General features: G+C 40.6%; 1 protein-coding gene across 3 annotated transcripts in view; it reads right to left on the bottom strand.

The window, feature by feature from the left end:
* rasef2 (RAS and EF-hand domain containing 2) overlaps window positions 1-22,963 on the bottom strand; it is a 91,109-nt gene that overhangs the window by 24,146 nt on the left and 44,000 nt on the right. For 2 of the 3 annotated variants that reach the window (XM_072278307.1, XM_072278304.1), the window contains 9 exons: window positions 18,378-18,468; window positions 17,211-17,306; window positions 15,787-15,864; window positions 12,752-12,867; window positions 6,771-6,839; window positions 5,166-5,247; window positions 4,094-4,158; window positions 2,562-2,781; window positions 15-134 (listed from right to left, as the gene is read on the bottom strand). In XM_072278307.1, coding sequence (XP_072134408.1) covers window positions 15-134; window positions 2,562-2,781; window positions 4,094-4,158; window positions 5,166-5,247; window positions 6,771-6,839; window positions 12,752-12,867; window positions 15,787-15,864; window positions 17,211-17,306; window positions 18,378-18,468 — 937 coding nt within the window. The remainder of the gene's footprint in view (window positions 1-14; window positions 135-2,561; window positions 2,782-4,093; window positions 4,159-5,165; window positions 5,248-6,770; window positions 6,840-12,751; window positions 12,868-15,786; window positions 15,865-17,210; window positions 17,307-18,377; window positions 18,469-22,963) is intronic. The other variant, XM_072278306.1, reaches the window with a different exon arrangement.

Consider the following 22,963-nt stretch of genomic DNA (forward strand, 5'->3'; position numbering starts at 1 on the left):
TGTTTGGATGTTACCTTGGGTGAAAATGCTGGTAAACGCCTCCGGGAAGATGCCGTGGAGCTACAGCGACTAACCGGCCGCAAGGGTTTCCAGCCTCCAACTACTCCGTCCACCTCCGTCCTCACCTCCGGCATCTAATAGAAACACAGCCAAATGATAAATTCACCACTGTTCGCCAAGCCCACAGCAAGTGCACGATGTGCATTTGTGTACACATTGTAAATAAAAGGAAATAATTGAAATTTCTCAAAATGATCACTTTTGACAAGCTTTGGGTTTGGGTATTTGATCCTCCGCAATATTCCGCGTGGGAATTTAAACTGGAGGTGGCAGTGGTTTTTTTTAATGAGGTCAAGTTGCGAGCTCGACATCAACCCGGCATGGATGGAGAGCACGCTCAGGAGTGGTCTGTCACTGGATCGAACTCGGGAACCTCCATTCTCGAGCCCGGCGCTGATCTCACTGCGCCACTAGCCTTGAATTAATTTCTAATTTCCTAATGCATCATTTTCTTATCTATTTAAATACAAATACTTCCATAATTTATCAAACATTTATGTTGCATTCCTAATCTAGTAAAATATCACAAAGCACTTCCAAACAGTACTTTCAAATGTCATTATGCATAAAGAAACATTGAGGCTGGTAGAAGTGAGTCTTGTGTAAGGCACAAGATCTTAATACATCAAAACAAGTGTGTCTCCATCTCTCCATGTCAGATTGATTTAGCAGGGGCGTTTCAGAGCTTAAAAGCACAGGTAGCAACAGTGGTATAATGAAAATTTGATTCCAGTTGTAGCCAGAATTGAATCAACGGAGAAACAATGAAGAATAACAGGACTAGAGTGAAAAGGATCTGGTGCTTTCCCAGTATATAGTACAAATAAATTCTTTTCGGACTTCCAGCCGGGAACAGGGATCGATTATAACCGACGTTTCAATGACAAACCCTGCCACCTTCTTCAGGGATGAATGAAAAAGATGGCAGAGTTTGTATTCAAGACGTCGGTTATAATCGACTGTATCCTGCTGGAAGCCTGAGAAGAGTTAATTGGACTGGAGGATCTTCACAAAAATGAGGAGTGACAGGCAATGGAGGGACACAAAATGCTGGAGGAACTCAGCAGGCCAGGCAGGATTTATGGAAAAGAGTAACCAGTCAATGTTTCAGGCCAAGACCCTTCATCGGGACTCTCGGCCTGAAACGCAACTGTTTACTCTTTTCCATAGATGCTTCCTGACCTTTTGAGTTCCTCCAACATTTTGTGTGTTTTGCTTGGATTTCCAGCATCTGCAGGTTTTCTTGTATTTGAAAGTAAGGGTAATTCTTAAAATTGTTTAACTGGGAGCTGAAGATGGACATCAGCAAGTGGAAAGCTGACAGAAGAACAGGATAGGTGGAAACTAGGAGCTGGGACACAAGCCAAATTTTGAATAGGCTGGAGTTTGTCAAGGATGAAATCCCAGAGAACATTTGGATAATCAAGTCTGGAGGTAATACAAACACAGACTCAGTTTTCAGGATCAGAACAGCTGAGGCAAGGGTAAGAATTGACTTTGAAGCCAAACTAGACTGTAAAGTTGATGAACTGACCAGTAGTTTGAAAGCTGCAGGAGAGGTCAAATGGGATATGAAGTTGTAAATATCCATCTTAAACCAAACTACAGCAAGAAGATTAATGATCAGCGAGTAAGCAATGGGGTTTGTACCAGATGCCAAACACAGCAATAGTTTCAAGACTTGAGAACCGCAAGAAGAATCTACATGAATATTCAAATTTCAAAGTAAATTTTATTATCGAAGTACATATATGTCATTATATACAACCCAGAGATTCAATTTCCTATAGCCATACTCAGCAAATCTATAGAATAGTAACTGTAACAGGATCAATGAAAGATCAACCAGAGTGCAGAAGACAACAAACCGTGCAAATGCAAATTTAAATAAATAGCAATAAATAACGAGAACATGAGATAATGAGATAAAGAGTCCTTAAAGTGAGATTATTGGTTGTGGGAGCATCTGAATGATGGGGAAAATGTGTGTATTTATCCCCTTTTATTCAAAAGCCTGATGGTTGAGGGGTAGTAACTGTTCTGGAACCTGGTGGTGTGAGTCCTGAGGCTCCTGTACCTTCCACCCAATGGCAGCAGTGAGAATTACATTCAAAGTAATGAGTCCAATTTAGAAATTGGTAGTTCATGTTACTTTCCTGTCCCTCGTCATTTATTTAATCGATGTGGAAATAATACTCCTCATTGCTGGAATATTCTGCAATCAAAACTCAAGATTAATTGTGACAACACCTTGCATTGCTGACTGCTTTGCAGAACCAATCCACATACCTGTTCTTGCACTATTCATTTTAAGTCTGGGTTGCTAGGCTTTGAGGTCAGATCTCTATTGTATAGCTTATATGAAAGGAATGTGGAATAGCAGGTTTACACTAGTAGGACGTGGAAACAGACAGCTGATGGTAAAACAAAAGCATTTATCACACGAATCACTGCAAGCAATTTCAAACCAGAAATGAAAGCCTCCAAGCAGGTTAGCTCACCTCTGCATCTGAAGCCACATACGAGTAACTATAGTGCATTGTTTCATGGGAATCATTACTGCGATCACTGTCATAGTCATCAGAAGAATAATCTGCCACATCCTGAGACGTGGACACACCACTATCCAAGTATCGATCTGCCCAGTTTGCTACGGCAGATATTCTGTGCCTGGATTCATCGTTGTTCAAAATCACAGCGTCAACATCTCCATTGGAAATACTACAAAGGATTATACAGAATGCACAACATAAACTGGTTATTCAGTTCAATTAGTCTGGAGTTCTTACATTCCTTACATCACTACGTTTTCAGGTCTAGATTTATTTTAAAGTAGCACCATGTTGTAATAAGGTTTTCAATCAAACCACTGAGGAAGTGTCTCCTCATTTCCCACATGGACCACTTTACGTGTAACCTGTTGAACTCATTCACAGGACATTACAGGGAATATTATTTTTTGCACTCTCTCCAAGGCTTTCATTGCCCCTTGTAGGATGGAGCCCAGAACCATGTGGAGCACTTTAAGGAAGGTGTTGTCTCCTCCACACTCCCAATCCAGAAAAGCAAACAAAAATTTCAGAAGCAGAAAATCCAAAAATCAAAATCCAGGAAGAGAACATGTTAATGTTTCATGTTGATAACATTGCTGCAGAATACATTGATTCTCTCCCCATTACTACCTGACTTATTCCCTAAACTAATGCGGGATTATATTAGTTTCAGAAATGTTCGCTCCATGTGTAACAAGTGACATTAGGGTTTTCTTATAATCACAGAGCGGGATGCACAGTAGATTGAAAGCCTAGACAGAGTAGATATGGAAAGGATATTTCCCATGGTGAGGGAGTCTAGGACAAGAGGGCACAGCCTCAGGATAGAGGGGTATCCACTTAAAACAAAGATGTTGTGAAATTTCTTCAGCCAGAGGGTGGTGAACTTGTGGAACTTATTACCACAGGCAGCTGTGGAGACCAGGTCATTGGGTGTATTTCAGACAAATTTTGATTGGTTCTTGATTGAACACAGCATTAAAGGTTACGGGGAGAAGGCTGGGCAGTAGGGCTGAGGAGGGGAGAAAAAGATCAGCCATGATTGAATGCTGTAACAGACCTGATGGGCCAAGTAGCCTAATTCTGCTCCTATGCCTTATGGTCTAATGTGGTACCTCAATGAAGTCTGCTGTTTGATGTGAGAAGTTTACAGTTCAACTCTGTTAAGGGGTTTACCAATGATTCTAATACAAGTGAATCTAGCTCAACATAAATTTAAAATCAACCTCAGTTCCACATTTTTAAGTCTTTTCACTGTGCCATCTACATCAAAGGAGACCAACTCACCTCCTGTCTACCATTCTACTTCCTCCACTCCACCCTAGGCCTACTAAACATTTCCAGTCCTGCATACACAATCCTGGTTCATTACTTTGTGGGGTTTATTTTCATCATTAATACCTTTATAAGCTACTGATGAATCAGTCCACTTGCAATTCGGGAAGTGCAACATCTGTCAAAAAATGTTTTATTTTGCCTACCTGTTGTAGTTAATGGTATGCAATCTATTTTGTTCTTCTGTCCCATCTGGTTCAATTAAGGAATGCTAGGTACAAGACAAGTAGATCCATAAGAAAATATTGCAAATATAGGTTTCCAAAACCATAGGCAATAACAATTATTCTTCAATCTCAGGCTTCATAGACCTCCTTTCATCAAGGATCAGATGAGTGAATAGGTCAAAATCTGGCAAAAACCCTGACAGTGGTTCAGTACAATTTACCATCCAAAATGAAGACTCCAATCAGTGCATTACTCCTGCCTGATCTGGTGCACATCTTTACCCAGATTTAGCTCTATAGTTCTAACCAATAAACAGATGAATGTTTGGTAACCATCTGGCTCGGTTTTAATCACTTCCAACAATTTACAAGAAATTGAACCTTCGTAACTACTGATTCCTTTTTTGTTTTTGCAATGGCCATCTATTGTTTTGGTCAGCTGCAGGGCACAAAAAGCCCCAAATCCTGGTGCAGCAGCACCAAGGCAAGTACATGAGTAAATAATGCTATCTTTGCTAGCAATGGTCATATTACAAGAAAATATTTTTTTAAAATACTATACGGATTCTGGTACATTTAACCAAAGTTTCTACTTAATTACAGGATATTTAATGTAACTGACTGTAATATAACATTACAGAAGTAGCAAGCATTAGAAGACATCCTCCAAACTCCTCCTAGGCAACAAAACACATTTGCCCGTTGGGTACATGATCCCATCATTACAGACTTCATTCCATTGGGAAAAGTGGATACTTTAAAGGTCATACTGTCAATGTTTCTCTAGTTTCTAACTCCCTCGTCTTGGAGAATTCTAAACATTTCTGTCCTGAAGTGAAGTTTATATTGATTATAACAGAAGCAAAATTAGTATAGTTCAGTTTCTTCAGTGACACTTGTCAGGCAAGTAGATAGGTTGTCATGACATTCCCAACCATCACTTTAGTGGAAAAGCTTTAAGGCAACAGGAAACAAGTCACTTGCTGCAGTGATTTGTGATCTTCACAACCTGGAAACACCCAATTTTCTGGAACATTTTTTTTAAACTTACTTTCTTTTTACTTGCGCTGAGACTCTTTTCCAAAGCACTTCTTAATGAATTATTGCTATCGTAAAGGGCCTTGTTCGCTTCTCTGAAGAAGATAATGCAAGAATAGTGATGGAACATCAAAAACAAACTAACTTATTCAAAACAAAAACCCTTTGTAAAACAGCCTATAGCTGCAACTTACATTTATGCAAATTCTAAATATCATTGGCTCCAAATTCCAAACTGACCCACCAAGTTCTTACAGCATTTTCTATTTTTATTTTGCGTGTACAGTACTGTGCAAAAGTCTTAGGCACTTTAGATTTCTTATATGGTTTCAGATAGCATGGCCTTCATCAAGCTCTGACCTCGACATCACTGACGCCACCTGGGATTACCTGGAGAGACAGAAGCAAGCGAGAGAGCCGAAGTCTGCAGAAGAACTGTGGCAAGCTCTCCAAGATGCTTAGAACAACCTACCAGCTGATTTTCTTATAAAACAGTACAACAGTGTACCAAAGTGAATTGCTGCAGTTTTAAAGACAAAGGGTAGTCACACCAAATATTGATTTAATTTTTTTGCTGTTTACTGCTCTTTATAGTTTTTTTTACATTTAGAAACTTGCCATTATTTTTGAAAGCATCTTCATTTTGCAGGTTTTTTTAACGTGTCAAATACTCTTGCACAGTACTGCATGCAACAATTTCAATTCATTTATTACCAAATAATACTTGGCAGCGAACACCAGGAGAACTGTGACATAGGAAACCTACAGATACTGATGGAATCCGGAGCAAAAGAAAAAAAACTTTAAGGAACTCAGTAGGTCAGGCAGCATAAGCAGGAGAGAGAAATGGACTGGACAAACACAGATCACAAATCTGTTTATATAATTAAAAATATTCTTCAATTTTAAATTTAGTAAAAGCTCCAATGATGATGGACGGGACATTGATAATATCGAATGACTAGATTTTCCAAAATACTGGATGCTATTTTCCTCCAAGAGGACCTCAACTATGTCATAGGGTTAAGTGCTTGCGTGCTTCAATGGCCCGGAGAGCCATGTTGGCTGGAGTCAAGGCCTTATGCTTTAGTGCTTGGCAGGGCCACCCATGCTGACAGGTCAAAGGGCAGAGGCCTGACTAAGAGTGGTCCACTGGTCCTCCAGGTTCAGTGGTTCACCTCAACATTAACAAACGTGACTGGTAAATCAAAACTGTCTTGGAAACAGCAATGAAAAATCCTTCTGTATCTGTGTGTAGCAGTATAGACAGACAGAGATAGTGCTGCCAATGGCACAACGGACAGTCAGTCAGGATGTACCTAAACACACTTTTAACTCACATTTAAGATGTTGTAAATAATCACAGCCAATTTTCCAGTGAACCATGCAAGCTTAAAGGGAGTGTGGGAATAGAGGCAGGAACTGTTATCCCATGTGTGGGATGGAAAAACAGTCGATATTAACCAAGCCAGATGTGGCACCATCAGGATCTCTGAATTGTCAGACAGCAGATTATTGGAGTTTTTCTAATTACCCTTGAGTCTTGAATTGATACCCTGTGCACATCTCTATAATAAAATTATAGTTTAATCCTTCAATACAAGCAAAAATAACATACTGAAGCATCTGTATCTGATTTGTGGAGACTTCATTCTCTTCTGTTAGTTTCTTTATAACTTCTTTTGCCCTGGTTGGGAAACATGGGATTATTAAAAGCTTGTGCATCTTTACCCTGTAAATACATTCACTTCTGCTCTATTGTCACAACTTCTGTTGTGTGACAAATCAATTAAATTCCTAAAAGAGTTTTCCAGGAATCTTGCCAGTGACTTTCTAAATACTCATGCAAACAAAATGCATTGTTTAAATTGCTTTTAACTTGGCATCAAAAACACATCCTTTTTTCCAAAAGGACATGTGGAAGGCAAATACAGCTAAAACAAAATACTGTACAACAATTTTAAATCATCCCTAATATAGTAAACTGCCTCAAACAAGCCAATCAGAAAGTACTGGCACTGAGGCACAGACGACAACATCTGGAAAGGCAACCAATGGCTTTGTTAAAAGAAGTACAAAGGGACAAGAAACAGATTTGACAAGGAGCAGTGAGACATGAGCGTTCAGGTGACAGCAGATTTTGCATCCAACAATCACAGAACAGGAAAAAGCCCTTCAAATAAGCAAGTACATTCATTAAGCAACTAATTACACTAAAACCCACTCTATTCACTCACCCAAGTCTACCGCTTATCTATACAGTGAGAAATTTACAGTGGTTAATTATTCTGCCAACCCCAACATCACTGGGGGAATACCAGAGGAAATTCACACAATTAAGGAACAGGGAAGCTCCACATTGACAGCATGGGAGGACAGGGTTGAATCCGTTTTGCTGGAGATGTGAGGCAGCAGTTTCCCCAACTCTGCCACTGCACTGCAGGCAAAGGAAGTTGGAAGTGCACAGAAGGGCAGAATCAGAAAGCAGCCAAATATCACAGAGAAGAATTGCAGAGGAACTTTAAAGTGGACACACTGTAGAACTAGGACCAAATACAGGATGAAGGGTAAATTGAACAAGGAGAGTTAAGGACACTGGTGACAATTTCAGGAGAATTCACATACATGTAGAATTATGAATTCCCTCAAAGACGGCAGACAAATGAATCACAGATCTTAAATTACTCCAAAATAACCTGTCACCTTTTCTTAGGACATGCCAATTCTATATGGTCCTAGCAAGAACCTTGCAACAGTTGCTAGGCAGAACGACTTTAATTGCTACCAGGGGTCTTCTTTCAGTATTACAAGAGGCTGGTGTGATCTGGACTACTAGATATTTGTGAATATCTTTGATGTTCAAAGATTCAGTAATACTTGGGACACATTCATGCATCTTATTGAATAGTGGAGGGCTGAACATTCATAGCACTAAATTTGAAGAACATAGGAGGTAACATAAGTAACTACTTTTCTTCCTCCCAGAACCAGACTTCTCCCATTGATCTGAAGAGGCCAGTTGCACAATTCCTTCAATTTTAATCCAGGTTCACTAAGGGTCAGGTTTTCTGGAACAAGGAAGATCCTGGATCTTTCCTGAAGAAAGCAGGATCTTTCTTGGTCCAGATATACAGCCCTTAATGAATCTGGATTAAAATTGGACTCCAAAAGAAGTGTAGCAGAACTACATGCAGCTGGCAACCACAGGGAAAGAAAAGCCAATGCCAGATTAGCTCAAGGCCAGTCTTGTAAATGGACATCTATAAGGATAATGGCACAAGTTCCATTATAAACACTGGCATCAGTTATTGTTAAAAGAGCCCTTTGCCCCAACTGGTTCATGCTGACCAAGATCCCCATCCAAGTTAGTCCCAATTACCTGTGTTTGGTCCATATCCCAAACTGCCGGGACTGTCAGAGTTGGGAGATTACTTGGGTTAGTAATAAAAATAAGTGAGGTTTAAGCAGAGTGGACATCGTCGGAGTGGACCAAGACTAGAGTGGAAAGCTTTGGTTCAACAGGCTTCAGCAGGAACAGGTGCAGGCTAAGGGTGCTGAGTCGTTAGGAATCATTTGTTTGATTGCAGAAATTAAGTTTAAGAAGTTAGAGCCAAAGGTATAAAAAGCTTGGTAGAAGAAGATGAGTAAGTGACCTAGGTGAGTGTGAAGCTCAAATGTTTCAGAGAGAAGCCACAGGTAAGAACAGGTAAGACTTTTTGTACTGTCTGTAAGTCCTTAGTCCTTAATTCAGTGCAGGCAATATGACAGTTCAGGCAGTGGAATAAGATATGGGATTGCAGGATTCCTAACAGACTCCCTGATGACGACATCTGCAGAAAGTACACCCAACTTCAGCTCCTGACTGACAAGGTCAAGGAACTGGAGCTGGATATACTCAGGACCATCCAGGAGGCTGAAAACTTCATTGATGAGACTTTGACTGAGTGCAAGTTTCGGATAGTGACCACCAGGAGCCAAGCTAGTGGCACTGTGGCCTGGACTGAAGCTCAGCAGGGAAGGGTAAAGTCAAGCAGAGCAATAGTAATAGGGCACTCAATAGTTAGGGGGAATGCAAGAGATACTGTATCTGCAAAAGAGACGCCAGGATTGTATGTTGCCTCCCAGGTGCAGGATATTTCAGAGTGGCTACAAAATGTTCTCAAGGGGGAATGTGAGCAGCCAGATATCATGGTGCACATTAACACCAATGACTTTGGTAGAAATGGGGAAGAGGTCCTGTAAAGTGAGTATAGGAAGTTAGGCTGAAGAGCAGGGCTTCCAAGGTAATAATCTCTGGATTACTCCTAGTGCCACATTCTAGTCAGAGCAGGAATGGCATAATAGTAGCAATGGATGACTACTATTAGGAATTGATGTAGGGGGCAGTGGTTCAGGTTCTTGGATCTTTAGAACCTCTCCTGAGACAGGGGTGACCTGATCTGTACAAGAGGGGTGGGTTGGAACCTAAACTGGAGGGGAACCAATATATTTGTGAAGAAGTTTCTGAGTACTCCTCAGGAGGGTTTAAACTAGTATGGCAGGGGAATGGGAACCAGGTCAGAAAGTGGAGGGGTGGACAGGAAAGTCCATGTCAGAGCCAGTAAAAATCAGACAGGAACAATAGATATAATGGGACAGATAGTTTGAAGTGTGCGTATTTGAATGCCAGGAATATTATGGTAAAGGTGATGAACTTAGAGCATGGATCAGCACATGAAACCATGATATTGTGGCCATTAAAGGCTTGGTTTAAAGAGGCACAGGAATAGGTGCTTAATGCCCCCAGGATTTCATTGTTTTAGAAAGGATAGAGAGGGAGTTAAAAAGAGGGAGGAGGTGATTTACGCTACAAATCAGGGACAATATCACAGCTGCGCTCAGAGCAGACATAATGGAAGGCTGATTCTATATGGGTAGAACTCAATAGGAAGGGTGCAATCACTCTTACAGGATTGTACTACAGACCCTCTGGTAGCTTCTGGGACATGGAGGAACAAAAATGCAGGCAGATTAAGGAAAGTTGTTAAAACAATGGGGTTGTTGTTATGGGGGACTTCAGCTTCCCTAACATAAACTGGAACCTTCTGAGTGCAAATGGTTTAGATGGGGCAGAATTTGTGAGGTGCATCCAGGAGGGTTTCTTAAATCAATATGTAGATATTCCAACAAGAGGACCTGCTGTTGGGTACTGAACCTGGCAAGGTGACCAATCTTTCAATGGGTGATCAATTAAGGAATACTAATCACAACTCCTTAACTTTTAAGACAGCTTTCGATAAGGATAAGCATGGAGCTTGCAGTATCAAATTGGAGCAGGGCAAATTATAAAATCATTTGGCAGGAACGAGGGAGAGTTAATTGAGACCAGCTGTTTTTGGGTAAATCCACATCTGACATGTGGAGTGCATTTAAAAACCAACTACACAGAGTACAGGGCATATGAAGGAAGGACAAGGTAAGAGAAGCTTGTACGTTGAGAGAGGTGATGAATATAATCAAGAAGAAAGGAAAAGTATGTAATGCTTTGGAAGCTAGAATGAAACAGAACCCTTCAGGATTATGAAGAAGCCAAAAAAAAAGAATGCAAGGTGGGAATTAGGAAAGGCAGGAGAGGCCATGAAAAATTCTTGGCAAGTAGGATTAAGAAGAATCCCAATGCATTCTTTACAGACACCAAGAACAAGAGGATAACTAGGGAGAAGGTAGGACCACTCAAGGATAAAAGGGGGAACATTTGTTAGGATATAGAGGATGTGGGCAAGGTCTTTAATGAGTGCTTTATATCAGTATTTACCAAGGAGAAAGATGAAGGATAGGAAGATCAGTGCTGAGAGGATATACAAGGGCAGTTTGAAGTAGAGCAGGAGATTGTGTTGGGTCTCTTAAAGAGCATTAAGGTAGCTGAGTCCCCAGGGCCTGATGGGATATTGAGAGAGGCAAGAGGAGTCTCTCTCTGGAGTCTTGACCAATATCTTTGTGTCCTCTCTAACCACAGGCAATGTACCAGAGGACTAGCAAGTAGCTAATGTTATTCCATTATTCAAGGAGGGAACCAGGAATAATCCCAGAAACCATAGACTAATAAGTCTTGCATCAGTGATAGGGAAATTACTGGAGAGAATTCTTAAGGATAGGATTTATAAGCATTTGGTAAACCATGGTCTAATTAGGGATGGCCAGCATGGTTTTGTGTGGGGCAAATCGTGTCTTACTAACTTGAGTTTTTTGAAGAGGTGACAAAGGTGTTTGATGAAGATAGAGCTATGGATGTTGTCTACATGGATTTTAGTAAGGCATTTGACAAGTTCCCCATGCGAGGCTCATCCAGAAGATTAAGATGCATGGAATCAATGGTGAATTGGGCTTTTGGATTCATATCTAGCTTCCCATAGAAGATAGAGGATGGTTATTGAAGGGACTTATTCTAGCTGGAGGTCTGTGATTAGTGGTGTTCTGTACCAGGACCTCTATTGTTCGTGATGTAGATATCTGACCTGGATGAAAATATAGATGGACAGGTTAGTTTACAGATGATGCAAAGATTGGTGGAGTTGTGGATAGTGTAGAAGACTGGCAAAGAATACAGCGGGATCTAGATCGGCGCCATCTGCCATTTAAGCTGGCCAAATATGAAAGGTTGCACCTTGGAAGGTCGAAAGTGAAGAGGCAATACACTGTTGTGGGCAAGACCCTTAACAGTGTTGATGAACAGTGATCTTGAGGTCCATGTTCAGAGCTCCCCAAAAATGGCTACACAGGTTGATAGGGTGGCTTAGAAGGCATATGGCATGTTTGCCTTTATCATTAAAAGCATTTAGTTCAAATGTCAGGAAGTTGTGTTTCAGCGTTATAAAATTCTATTTGGGCCACATCTGGAATATGGCATACAGTTCAGGTCACATTATTATAGGAAGGATGTCAAGGCTTTGGAGAGGGTGCAGAAGAGGTTTACCAGGAGGCTGCCTGAATTAGAGGACATGTCCTGTAACGAGAGAACAGACAAACTTCTGTTTCCACTGGTCTGGCGGAAGCTGAGGGGAGACCTGATGGAGGTTTATAAGATTATGAGAAACAAAGATAGAGTAGAGAGACGGTATCTCCCCCAACCCCCCCCCCCAGCCCCCAAGGTTGAAATATCTCATACCAGAGGGCAAGCATGTAAGGTAAGAGGGGGTAATTTCAAATGAGATGTGAGCGCCTTGATTCTTTTTCTCTATACAAAGGTTGCCGGGTGGCCTGGAATGTGCTGCCTGGAGTGGTGGTGGAGGCAGATAAATAGGGATTTTTAAGAGATGTTTAGACCAGCACATGAATGTGTGGGAAATGAAAGGATATGGACATTGTGCAGACAGAAGAGATTAGGTTAGTTGGCCATCTGATTGCTAATTTATTTGGTTTGGCGCCACACTGTGTGCCGAAGGGCCTGTTTCAATGCTGTACCGTTCTACGTAAACCTTTTCTATTCATGTACCTGTCCAAGTGGCAGATCTGCCACATTATAATTACAACAGCTTGAACAACAAATGTAATTAACATATTAAAGTAAAACATACTCCTAACAAAAACTGAAGCTGCAGTGTGTATCTGATGGCTATTTACCGAACGTGATCTTGCTGATGATCAGAAACTTCATTTTTCATTTTGTCCACTGTAGCTTCCAGAATAGAAATATCAGTTTGGCTCTTCAGAAGGGAACTTCTCAAGTGCTCATTTTCCTGCAACAAGCAAACATTCAATTATAGAACAACACTCCACTACTAGTAACAGTTCAAGTCATTTGGAGGTGAAATCAAGCTCCAAATCAAGACTAACATTTCTATACCACGCTAAGGACGTGTTGCCCTGTTGAATGTGCCACTTTCTAGATGAGGAGGATGGACTCCCTTCTAATAGCATCTGAAGAGGCAGCATCTTCCTTAGTAATTATACCTTGGCCAACATCACAATGCCAGATCATCCAGCTATGCTATATTGCAGTGCACAATGTTGCTTCTCACAATTACTTTATTACTAATTTGTAAGAATATTTCAAGGTTTTCTTTAGAATAACTTTGTGCGGAAAACTTAATGCAGAACAAGGATTATTAGAGTATGTGTATGCACTTTAAACTTTCTGCTTGACACATTAAATTTGTATTGGTACTCCAAATCACAAAATCTGATACTCCTTAGCTCATGGATTTACAAAGAAGCAAGTTTTTTCTAAACCAGCAGTCTTACTAACTTCAAATAAGTCACTCAATAAACAAGAAGGTCTGCAAAAAATTACGGGGTTGGGTTACTTGAGTTGGGTAGCCAACAGGTGGCAGCTTGGATCACCTAGATAGAGTATGAATGTCTTCCTTCTGTGGTTGGAAGGACTTTTTCAAAAACAAAAAAGAAAAATAATAATAAATCAAAATCTTTTAGAATACAAATATTTTGGCATCTAGAGGACAAATGGAAACAGAATAGGCCTTGGCCTCTTCAAACCTCATCTATCATCAAATGGAAATGTCAGTCCATTTCTTGACTTCAACTTCACTGTTCTTGATAACCCTTCTCTCTCCTATATTGAAAATCTGCCCACGGGGCCGAAGAGACATTCAAGCCATAGCTCTTGTAGAAGTTGAAGCATTTACATTTGAGAGAGAATGAAATTCCATCTCAGCACCATCTCAGTTTAAAAAAAAATGCTCCAACAGGAGATTGTGCTAATTTAACATTTTGATCAAAATTATAATTAACCAATTGGTTATACAGTAGACAACCTAACTGCAATGCAGAATTCTTGGATTTATAGAACTTGGAGACAACTAATCAAACAATGATGGACTGGTAAGAAAATTTGAATCCAATAAGGTTGGTCTAATGTATCACTGTTCCACAAATTGTACTACATGATTGCGTATTTCAGACAATACAAGTACGGTCAGACTGCAATTTTCCATCATAGTTGGCTAGCTAAAATACTGATTTCATTGCTAACCCCAAAGTACTAAATACAAAGGCCTCATCATGTCAAAGAGAGGCCATTAAATTCCTGGACTTTACTCCAACAAGATGAGAGCAAGATCAATTTATCCCTTTATATCAATAGAACAGAGGTTCCCACCTAGGGTTCATGGACCCCTTGCTTAATGGTATTGGTTCATGGCATTAAAAAAAGTAGCAAACCCTTAGTCTACAAGATAAACAGTTTGCTCAACCCACTCAATTTTTGTGATGGGCTTTAGCAGTATGCAAAGTTGGTATTTAAATAGAAGCACATTCAGCCCACCCCTCTCATGTTGGCCCTCTGAAAAGATTCCAATTAGAGCCACTGACTGATCTTCCACCACATCCTTTCCAGGCACGTGTCTAATTCAGTTTTAAAAGTGATCTTAAAATCTGCTAGCATCTGATTCAATCACAAATCTGATTCAATCTGTCCATTCAGCTTCACCACAAATTGTGAAGCAGGAGAAACTAAACTTATTTTGGATTTAAAAACGCAAACACGAGGAATTCTGCAGATGCTGAAAATTCAAGCAACACACACAAAATGCTGGTGGAACGCAGCAGGCCAGGCAGCATCTATAGGAAAAAGTACAGTCGACTTTTCGGGCCGAGACCCTTCGTCAGGGCTAACTGAAATAAGAGATAGTAAGAGATTTGAAAGGGGAGGGGGAGGGGGAGATCCAAAATGATAGGAGAAGACAGGAGGGGGAGGGATGGAGCTAAGAGCTGGAAAGTTGATTTGCAAAAGGGATACAAGACTGGAGAAGGGAGAGGATCATGGGACAGGAGGCCTAGGGAGAAAGAAAGGGGGAAGGGAGCACCAGAGGAAGATGGAGAGAAGGCAAGGAGTTATTGTGAGAGGGACAGAGAGAAGAGAGAAAAAAAAGGGAAATAAATAAATAAGGGATGGGGTAAGAAGGGGAGGAGGGGCATTAACAGAAATTAGAGAAGTCAATATTCATGCCATCAGGTTGGAGGCTACCCAGATGGAATATAAGGTGTTGTTCCTCCAATCTGAGTGTGGCTTCATCTTGACAGTAGAGGAGGCGATGGATAGACATATCAGAATGGGAATGGGACGTGGAATTAAAATGTGTGGCCACTGGGAGATCCTGCTTTCTCTGGCGGACAGAGTGTAGGTGTTCAGCGAACACTTTGAAATCTCTTACTATCTCTTCTTCAGTTAGTCCTGACGATGGGTCTCGGCCCGAAACGTCAACTGTACTTGTTCCTATAGATGCTGCCAGGCCTGCTGCGTTCCACCAGCATTTTGGGTGTGTTGCTTATTTTGGATTTAGTTTCTTTTCTTGATTCGCACTCAAATACAAGCTATTCATATTTGTACAGCTTATCAAATATTGGTTTGTTTTGACCTGGGTGAAAACCTTCCTCAGGAATAACAAACAGCAACAGTTCAAGGCACACCTCTGCTTTCTTGCACAACTTACCACTCGTATTTCCTTAACATTAAGGAATTTCAGAAATCCACAGGGTTTCCAGGACAACCGAATATCAATACAACCACAATAAAACAATTTTCAATTTCCATCAACTGTGAGGATTCAACAACTGTAGACTGCAAAAAAGTATTGTTTGTATTCCATAGAATGTGGTAAATAGATTAATTATTGCAAAACCAAGACACACGTACATACCCGAGTTAATTCGTCCAACTGTAATTTCAGTGCGGAGACGTCCCCTTTAGCATTAGAATTCCACAGCTCTTCATTGAGCTAAGGAAAATGGTAACAAAGAACTTTACTGTCTAACAATCTGTCAATTACTCATAGGTATAAAATTGAACAAGCTACAAAATTTCACACTTTAAATTCTGTGCTTCCCTGCTGGGTTTAAATTATTTCCAACAAATGCATTTTTAGTGGTGAAGCAATGGAGGTGGGAAAATCCCTGGAATAACAAAGCTGTCAGTCAGCCAAAAGGCATCCAATTAGTCACACTCTATTGCTCTTTCCCCGAACCCTCCCAGCATTTTCTTCTCCCTTTACAGTGTACACCCATGGTTATTACTTAATCTTATTTTACTGCCTTTTCAGTTAGGGCCTTCCAAATGATTAACTACAAAGTTAGAAAAACAAGACTTTCATCACTACTACTAGGTTTAAATTTGCTGGCACTGAAAGCCATCATATAGTTAACAAACCTCCCATCAGCCCAAACAAATCTCCATTACTTTATCAAAAGGACTCTCAAGAGTTTTAGTCACCTGTTAGATTCCCCTTACCATCTCTGCTCTAAAATCTCAGCTTCTTTGGTCTCCACATATTAGTCTTTCATGCTTTATACCTTTTGGCTTTTAATGAATGTCCATTCCACTCTCTCTGTATCCTTATACTGCATTATTTGTGCTACCTTTAAAGGTGGAGTACTTTAACATTAAACTGCTCAGAAAGTAGATAATTTTTCCTCCTTCTTGCCTTAAGCCTGCATTCCTAGATTCAAATGCTAAAACTAAGAATAGCAGTTTTAAAAATTAATGAAATTTGAAAATGTTGTTTTCAAGCTGGAGTCAGACATCTACACAGAGCGTTATCACACAAAAGCAGTCAGTATCCATCATCAGAGACCCCCAGCACGCAGGTCATGCTCTCTTCCCGCTGCTGCCATCAGGAAGGTGATACAGGAGCCTCAGGATTCACATCACCAGGTTAAGGAACAATCATTACCCCTCAAACATCAGGCTCTTGAACCGAAGGGGATAACTTCATTCAATTTCACCTTCCCCATCACTGGAATGTTCCCACGACCTATGAATGTACTTCTAAGGTCTCTTCATCTTGTGTTCTCTATATTTATTGCTTATTTATTTATTATTATTACTTTTTGTATTGGCACTGTTTGTTGTCTTTGCATGCCCAGCTAGTGTGCTCTTTCATTGATTCTGTTCTGGTAATTGGATTTGAGCATGCCCACAAGAAATTGAATCTCCGGGTTGTATATGGTGGCATAGATGTACATTGATAATAAATTTATTTTAAACTTCGAAACAAAGTTTATTGTAAAGAACAGATGGACACTAATTGATATATGACATTATTCGAAGCCCAATGTGTTGAAGTACCTTTTTCATCCGGTCAATGACTGCCTGTAGATCAGCAACTTCAGTTTCATGATGCTTCTGCATTTCTGCTGCTTTGGCTTCAAGTTTCTGTTGCTCCTGAAAATTGACAAGACTCAAACCGTGAGCTTCTGCAATCAGGAAGAGCACAACCAGAGGTCACATTTCACCAGTAAACGAAGACTTTTAAAAACTACAAAGCGATGGAATCAACACAAGAGTGACTTCAAAATGGGCATGTTGCAAGGCCAAGTTTCACAAAGGTCAATAAATGCTCGTGATATGACTCACCCTACTATTTTCCAACCTCAAATTGTTTAATTACACAGGAAGTATGTTTTAAGTATTTACACGTTTTTTTTATATTTCAAATTACCCCATAATAAACTAGAAATCAAAGTCACTTCACGCTTGTTCAGTTTTAACATAATACAGGTGAGTGGCATAATGTTAGAGTGCTTGGAAGACAGTCTAAGGGGGGGGCACATCAGAGGTAGTTGTCTTTTTACACAGAGTGGCAGATGCATGAAACACATTGTCAGGGGTGGTGGTGGAGACATATTAACGATGTATTAGTGTCTTTGATAGGCACATGAATGAAAGAGAAATGAAGGACTATGTAGGAGGAAAGGGTTCGATTGATCTAAGAGGAGGTTAAGAGGTTGGCACAATAATAAGGACCAGATATGCAGAGAAGGGAGAGTGCTCAGGGAAAAGGGATTAATTGGGATTCACTGGTTCGACACAACATCATGAGACAAAGGGCCTGTGCTGTGTTGTTCTACAATGATTCATCCATCTTGTCCCAGTGCAGGTCATGGATATTATGCATCAGATTCATCTTCGATTCCCCTTAGAATTCAATAATGTACATGGTTAGGTGTGCAAAGGAATATTTAGTTACTTATTTACAGTCCGTAGAAAGCTGATGTTAGCACAATCAAGAGTCAACAAGGCCAAAATTCAGGAAAAAGATGAATTGGCTAAAAAGGTATCATACTCTTCCTTGGAACTGTTCTCCCACAAAATATAATTGGAGCACCAAGAGTGTTAATGCAACATCAGTCTTGTCCATTTTCAGGCAGTGAGGCAGTAATTAATGATTACCTCAATCCTTTGCCTAGCCACAAATTAACACAAAATGCACGATTCCCAGCACATGAATCTCACCTCCTCCCGGATTTTCTGCTCCACTTTTGCAGTCTGTTGTTGTAGATCTTCCTCCATTTCTGACAGGCGAACTTCAGCCATTGCTTCAGTCCTAAAATGAGACAGTCGATTGGCATCTGCCATTGCTTACAGGAAATTTCAAACATCTGTGCCACTCTTTAGTATTGCAAATTCTATCTTTCATTGAGAAGTTATTTGGATGATAGAAGTGGTGGCCATGTTTAAAGAATTGCTTAATTATTGTGTGAGATAGCTCCTCAAACCACCATGAAATGCATTATCATTGAGGCTATAGCTACAGCAGTGAAATGTAACACCAACCTGACAAAAGTGAGTCCAAAGAAACAAAGCCAAGCCTGCTCCAGGTTTCGTGTCTGTAGACTTACTTTTGTTCTGAATGCTATTTGCTTCCTTCTATTGTTTGTATGACTTGTCTTTTTCTCTCTCTCTGCACATTGGGTGTTTGACAGTCTTTTTTACGTAGGAGTTTGTTTTGTGGCTGCCTGTTAGGAGATGAATCTCAAGGTTGTATAATGTATACATACTTTGATAATAAATGCACTTTGAACATTACCCTCCAGCTCCAACAGAAAATTACTGCATGGCTTGGCAGTATTCAAGTGGCAGCTCAGGAACCTCTCCCTTCCACTCCCTTACACCCTTTAAACACAGCTGATTCAGGAGACTTCAACATGCTCACTCGCAAGAATAAATGCATTCATAAAATTTTCAGGATGCCTACGCCCACACAGACAGGTGTGTCAACCCACGGTAAAAATTTTCTTTCCCTACAAAGTCTCATTGTTCTGGTGACAAAGGTATAGGTGCAGCAGGGTATCACCACGGCATGTTACAAATCTCAGTTTTGTTCAAGACAACTTTATGGCTTCAACATCAACTTGAAAGTGGATCCCTGGTAATGTAATTAGAAGTTTACCTTTACAGTTGAGTGTGGCTATGTAGTAGCTTAATCCAAAAGACTGTAACAAACCACGGGAGGACTGCAGTGAGGAGGAGTCTGTGACCCACCTCTTCACACACTGCCAGTTCGCAAAGAGGGTGTGGAGGAGGATGGGCGGGCTAGTGTCACGTTTTATCCCCAGCAGCTGCGTAACAGAGGACTCTCTGATCTATGGGCTGTTCCCGGGGACGCACACGGAGACCAACATCCGGTGCTGCTGGCAGATCATCAACTCGGTGAAAGACGCTCTTTGGGCAGCCCGAAACTTGATGATCTACCAGCACATGGAGATGTCCGTGGGAGAATGCTGCCGACTGGCACATTCTCGGCTGCAGGAGTACGTGCCGAGGGATGCACTGAAACTCGGTGCAGCCACCGCAAGGGCCCGGTGGGGAAGGACCACAGTATAGGTTTCTCCACCCGTGGGAGTGGGAGGGGTCGGTGGGCGGGGAATATACCCCTCAACAATGATATGGTAAGCTGAACTACTGGAGTGCCACGTGGGTGGCTATAAATACGGATATGTACTGAGTCTAATGGAAACATATGTAAAGGATGAAAAGTTATTGAATGGTTTATTGCATATATTTATTTTTGAATAAAGTATATTTTGAAATAAAAAAAAACTGCTCAGTTACACAAACCTGATATTGTAAACTCATACACACTCTCCCAGTCTTTCATGCAGATGCATCAGTACTGCAGTGAAAATAAATCAATCCGCTGAGCTATTTTAATCAATAAACGACTAAAATATCGTTTACAGTAGACTTCATCCTCAACTTAATTGTTGTCCTCTTAATAATAGAGGAAACTAACAAATCCCCTGCACGTAGCTAAATCCAATCTCTGCACTTAAACAGGTGAGGGCAACTGTTCACTCCAGCAATTCATACCCTACCCATCTTGTTTGTGCTTCCTTTAATCCCCTCAGAGAGTCCAGTCAATCTCCTGAATGGTCAAAGCAATTAATTTAAACACCTCCTCTCCCTTTATGTGGGAAGCATTCTCAAATTCGCTTCTGGTTATTAGAAGAGTAACTAAAAGGTCTATTTTTGCACAGCACTGTGGAGCTGGACGTCAGCGACACAAATCATTGGAAAGACCTCTATTTGGAGTTTTGTGTATGGTACTGGCCGCCATACTACAGGAAGCAAGACAGCATGTGGAAGAGGTTGACCAGGACTTTGCTTGGAATGGAAGGCTTTAATTGTAAAGCGATACTGGATAGGCTAGGTTTATTCTCACTGGGAGGGAGGAGGCTGAGGGATAACCTTAGAAATGTATAAAATAGAGATAAATAATCTTATTCCCAGGAAAAGTGAATCTAGAATGAGGGGGTACAGGGTTAAAATGAGAGGGGATAAATGACTAAATCTGGAATGAGCTGGCAGAGAAAAAGATACAGGCCTAATGCTGGCAAATGGCATTAGCCTAGATAGGCATTGTTATCAGTATGGATGTAATGGCCAAAATGGTTATTTCACTGCTGTACAGTACCCAGCAAAAGCTTTAGTCACGTGTTAAAACGTTTTGTACAGCGAAGATGCCTTCAAAAATAATGAAAAGTTTCTAAATATCAAAAAATTTACTACAAAACAGTTTAAAAAAATGAAATCAAATCAATATTTGGTGTGACCGCTCTTCACCTTCAAAACTGCATCAGTTCTCTTAGGCACACTGTCGTGCAGTTTTATAAGAAAATCCACTGGTAGGTTGATCCAGGCACCTCTGACAACTTGCCACAGTTCTTCTGCAGATTTTGACAGTCTTGGTAGGCAATGCCAGAAATCCTTGATGTTGAGATCAGGGCTCTGTAGAGGCCATACTATACTTTGCATACTATCTGTTTCATACTACCTTGTTCTTCATTTCACTGAAAATAGTTCTTTATGAGCTTGGTTGTGTGTTTGGGGTCATTGTCCTACTGCAGATTGAAGTTGGGACCAGTCGGCTGCCTGATGGTATTATGTGATGGATGAGAATCTGCTTGTACCTCTCAACATTGAGGATTCCATTAATTCTGACCAGATCACCAACTCCATTTGCAGAAAGGCAGCCCCAAACCTGCAGGGAGCCTCTGCCATACTTCATTGTTGACTGCAGACACACATCGATGTAGCATTTTCCAGCTCTTCAATGGACAAACTGTTTCCTACTTAAGCCATAAATTTCAAATTTTGCATCGTTAGTCCAGAGCACTTGCTGCCATTGTTCAGCTCCCCTGTCCTGTGTTTGCGTGCATAGGTGAGTCTCTGTTTCCAGTTTGGAGGAACGCTTCCATGAAGACCACTCCTGACAAGACCTCTCAGGACTGTTGAAGAGTGCACTTGGGTACAATGGTTATCTGTGAGTTCAGTGCCAGACGACTTCCAATTTAAAAGGAACATCAGTTTGATGTACCTCTCATCTCTGCATTCAGTTTCTGCGGCCGACCACTGTGTTTCTCCTCATCAACCTTGCCTGTTTCTTTGTGTTTCTTTAGAAGAGCTTGGACAGCACAGCTTGAAACTCCTGTCTGCCTCAAAAGTTCTGCTTGGGAGCAACCTTGCTGATGCAGGATGACCACCTTGTATCTTGCTGCTATACTGTCTTGGCATTGAGTAGGAATTGATGATTTGAGGGTTAAGCTGTCACATCTGCCACACTCTCGCTTTGTTTGTTTGTCCTTCACCCAGTTTGATTCCTTTCACACCTGTTTTTGTTTTAGGTAATCAGACTAGTTCATTCAACTCATTATATGTCATTGATAATTAGCATCCAGTTTGTTATCTTTGTTTAATCATGCACTAGGCTTGATCCCTACAAAGTAATGAAGATTTTATTTGAAAAGGGGTCTATTACTTATCATGTTACTTTCTTTAACGAAGTACAAACATTTCTCTAGCATTTAATTTTTTGGAAAATTAACGTTTATAAATATAAAATGTGCTCTTTTCTACTGACATACTAATGCCTAGAACAAATATAAATTTTAAAAATCTTGAGTGCCTAGACACAGTATTGTAACTGTAATCTCAGGTGCTCCTCATGCAGGCAGTGCTGTGATGTAGCGGTTAACACACATGCTTTACAGTGCCAGTGATCACTGATCGAGGTTCGATTCCTGCTGCTTTCTGTAAGGATTTTGTATGCACACATTCATGATTAGAATCAGGTTTTGTAAATTGTGGGCATGCTATGTTGGCATCAGAAACGTTTAAAGTAAAAATTATCAGATACATACAGGTCACCACGTGCAGCTCTTGGAGTTGGTGACTATTTTTGGCTTCAAGCCATTTCTAACTGGAGATCATTGTGGGTGACCTTGACATGGTGATTTGCAGCTGTCAACCACTTCACCAGATTTCAAGTTTCTTTTCCCCGCAAGGAACTTGCAAAACTTTTCAAGCTGCTCCAACACAGGAAAGTGAATAAACAAATAGGGATGGGCAGTGTCACTCTCAAAGTAGTTATCACTGTTCTTCACAATTGATCTTTAAATTGAAGACTATATAAAATCAGGACTATAAGACAAAGCTTCCAGCTTAATACAGTTATTGCAGTCAGTCATAAACCAATTAGGAGACGAACAGGTCTCTTGGCCCAATAAATCAGTTTTACCATTCAGTCAGATCAAATTCAA

This window comes from Mobula birostris, chromosome 14 (assembly GCF_030028105.1).
Source record: "Mobula birostris isolate sMobBir1 chromosome 14, sMobBir1.hap1, whole genome shotgun sequence".
Classification (NCBI taxonomy): Eukaryota; Metazoa; Chordata; class Chondrichthyes; order Myliobatiformes; family Myliobatidae; genus Mobula; species Mobula birostris.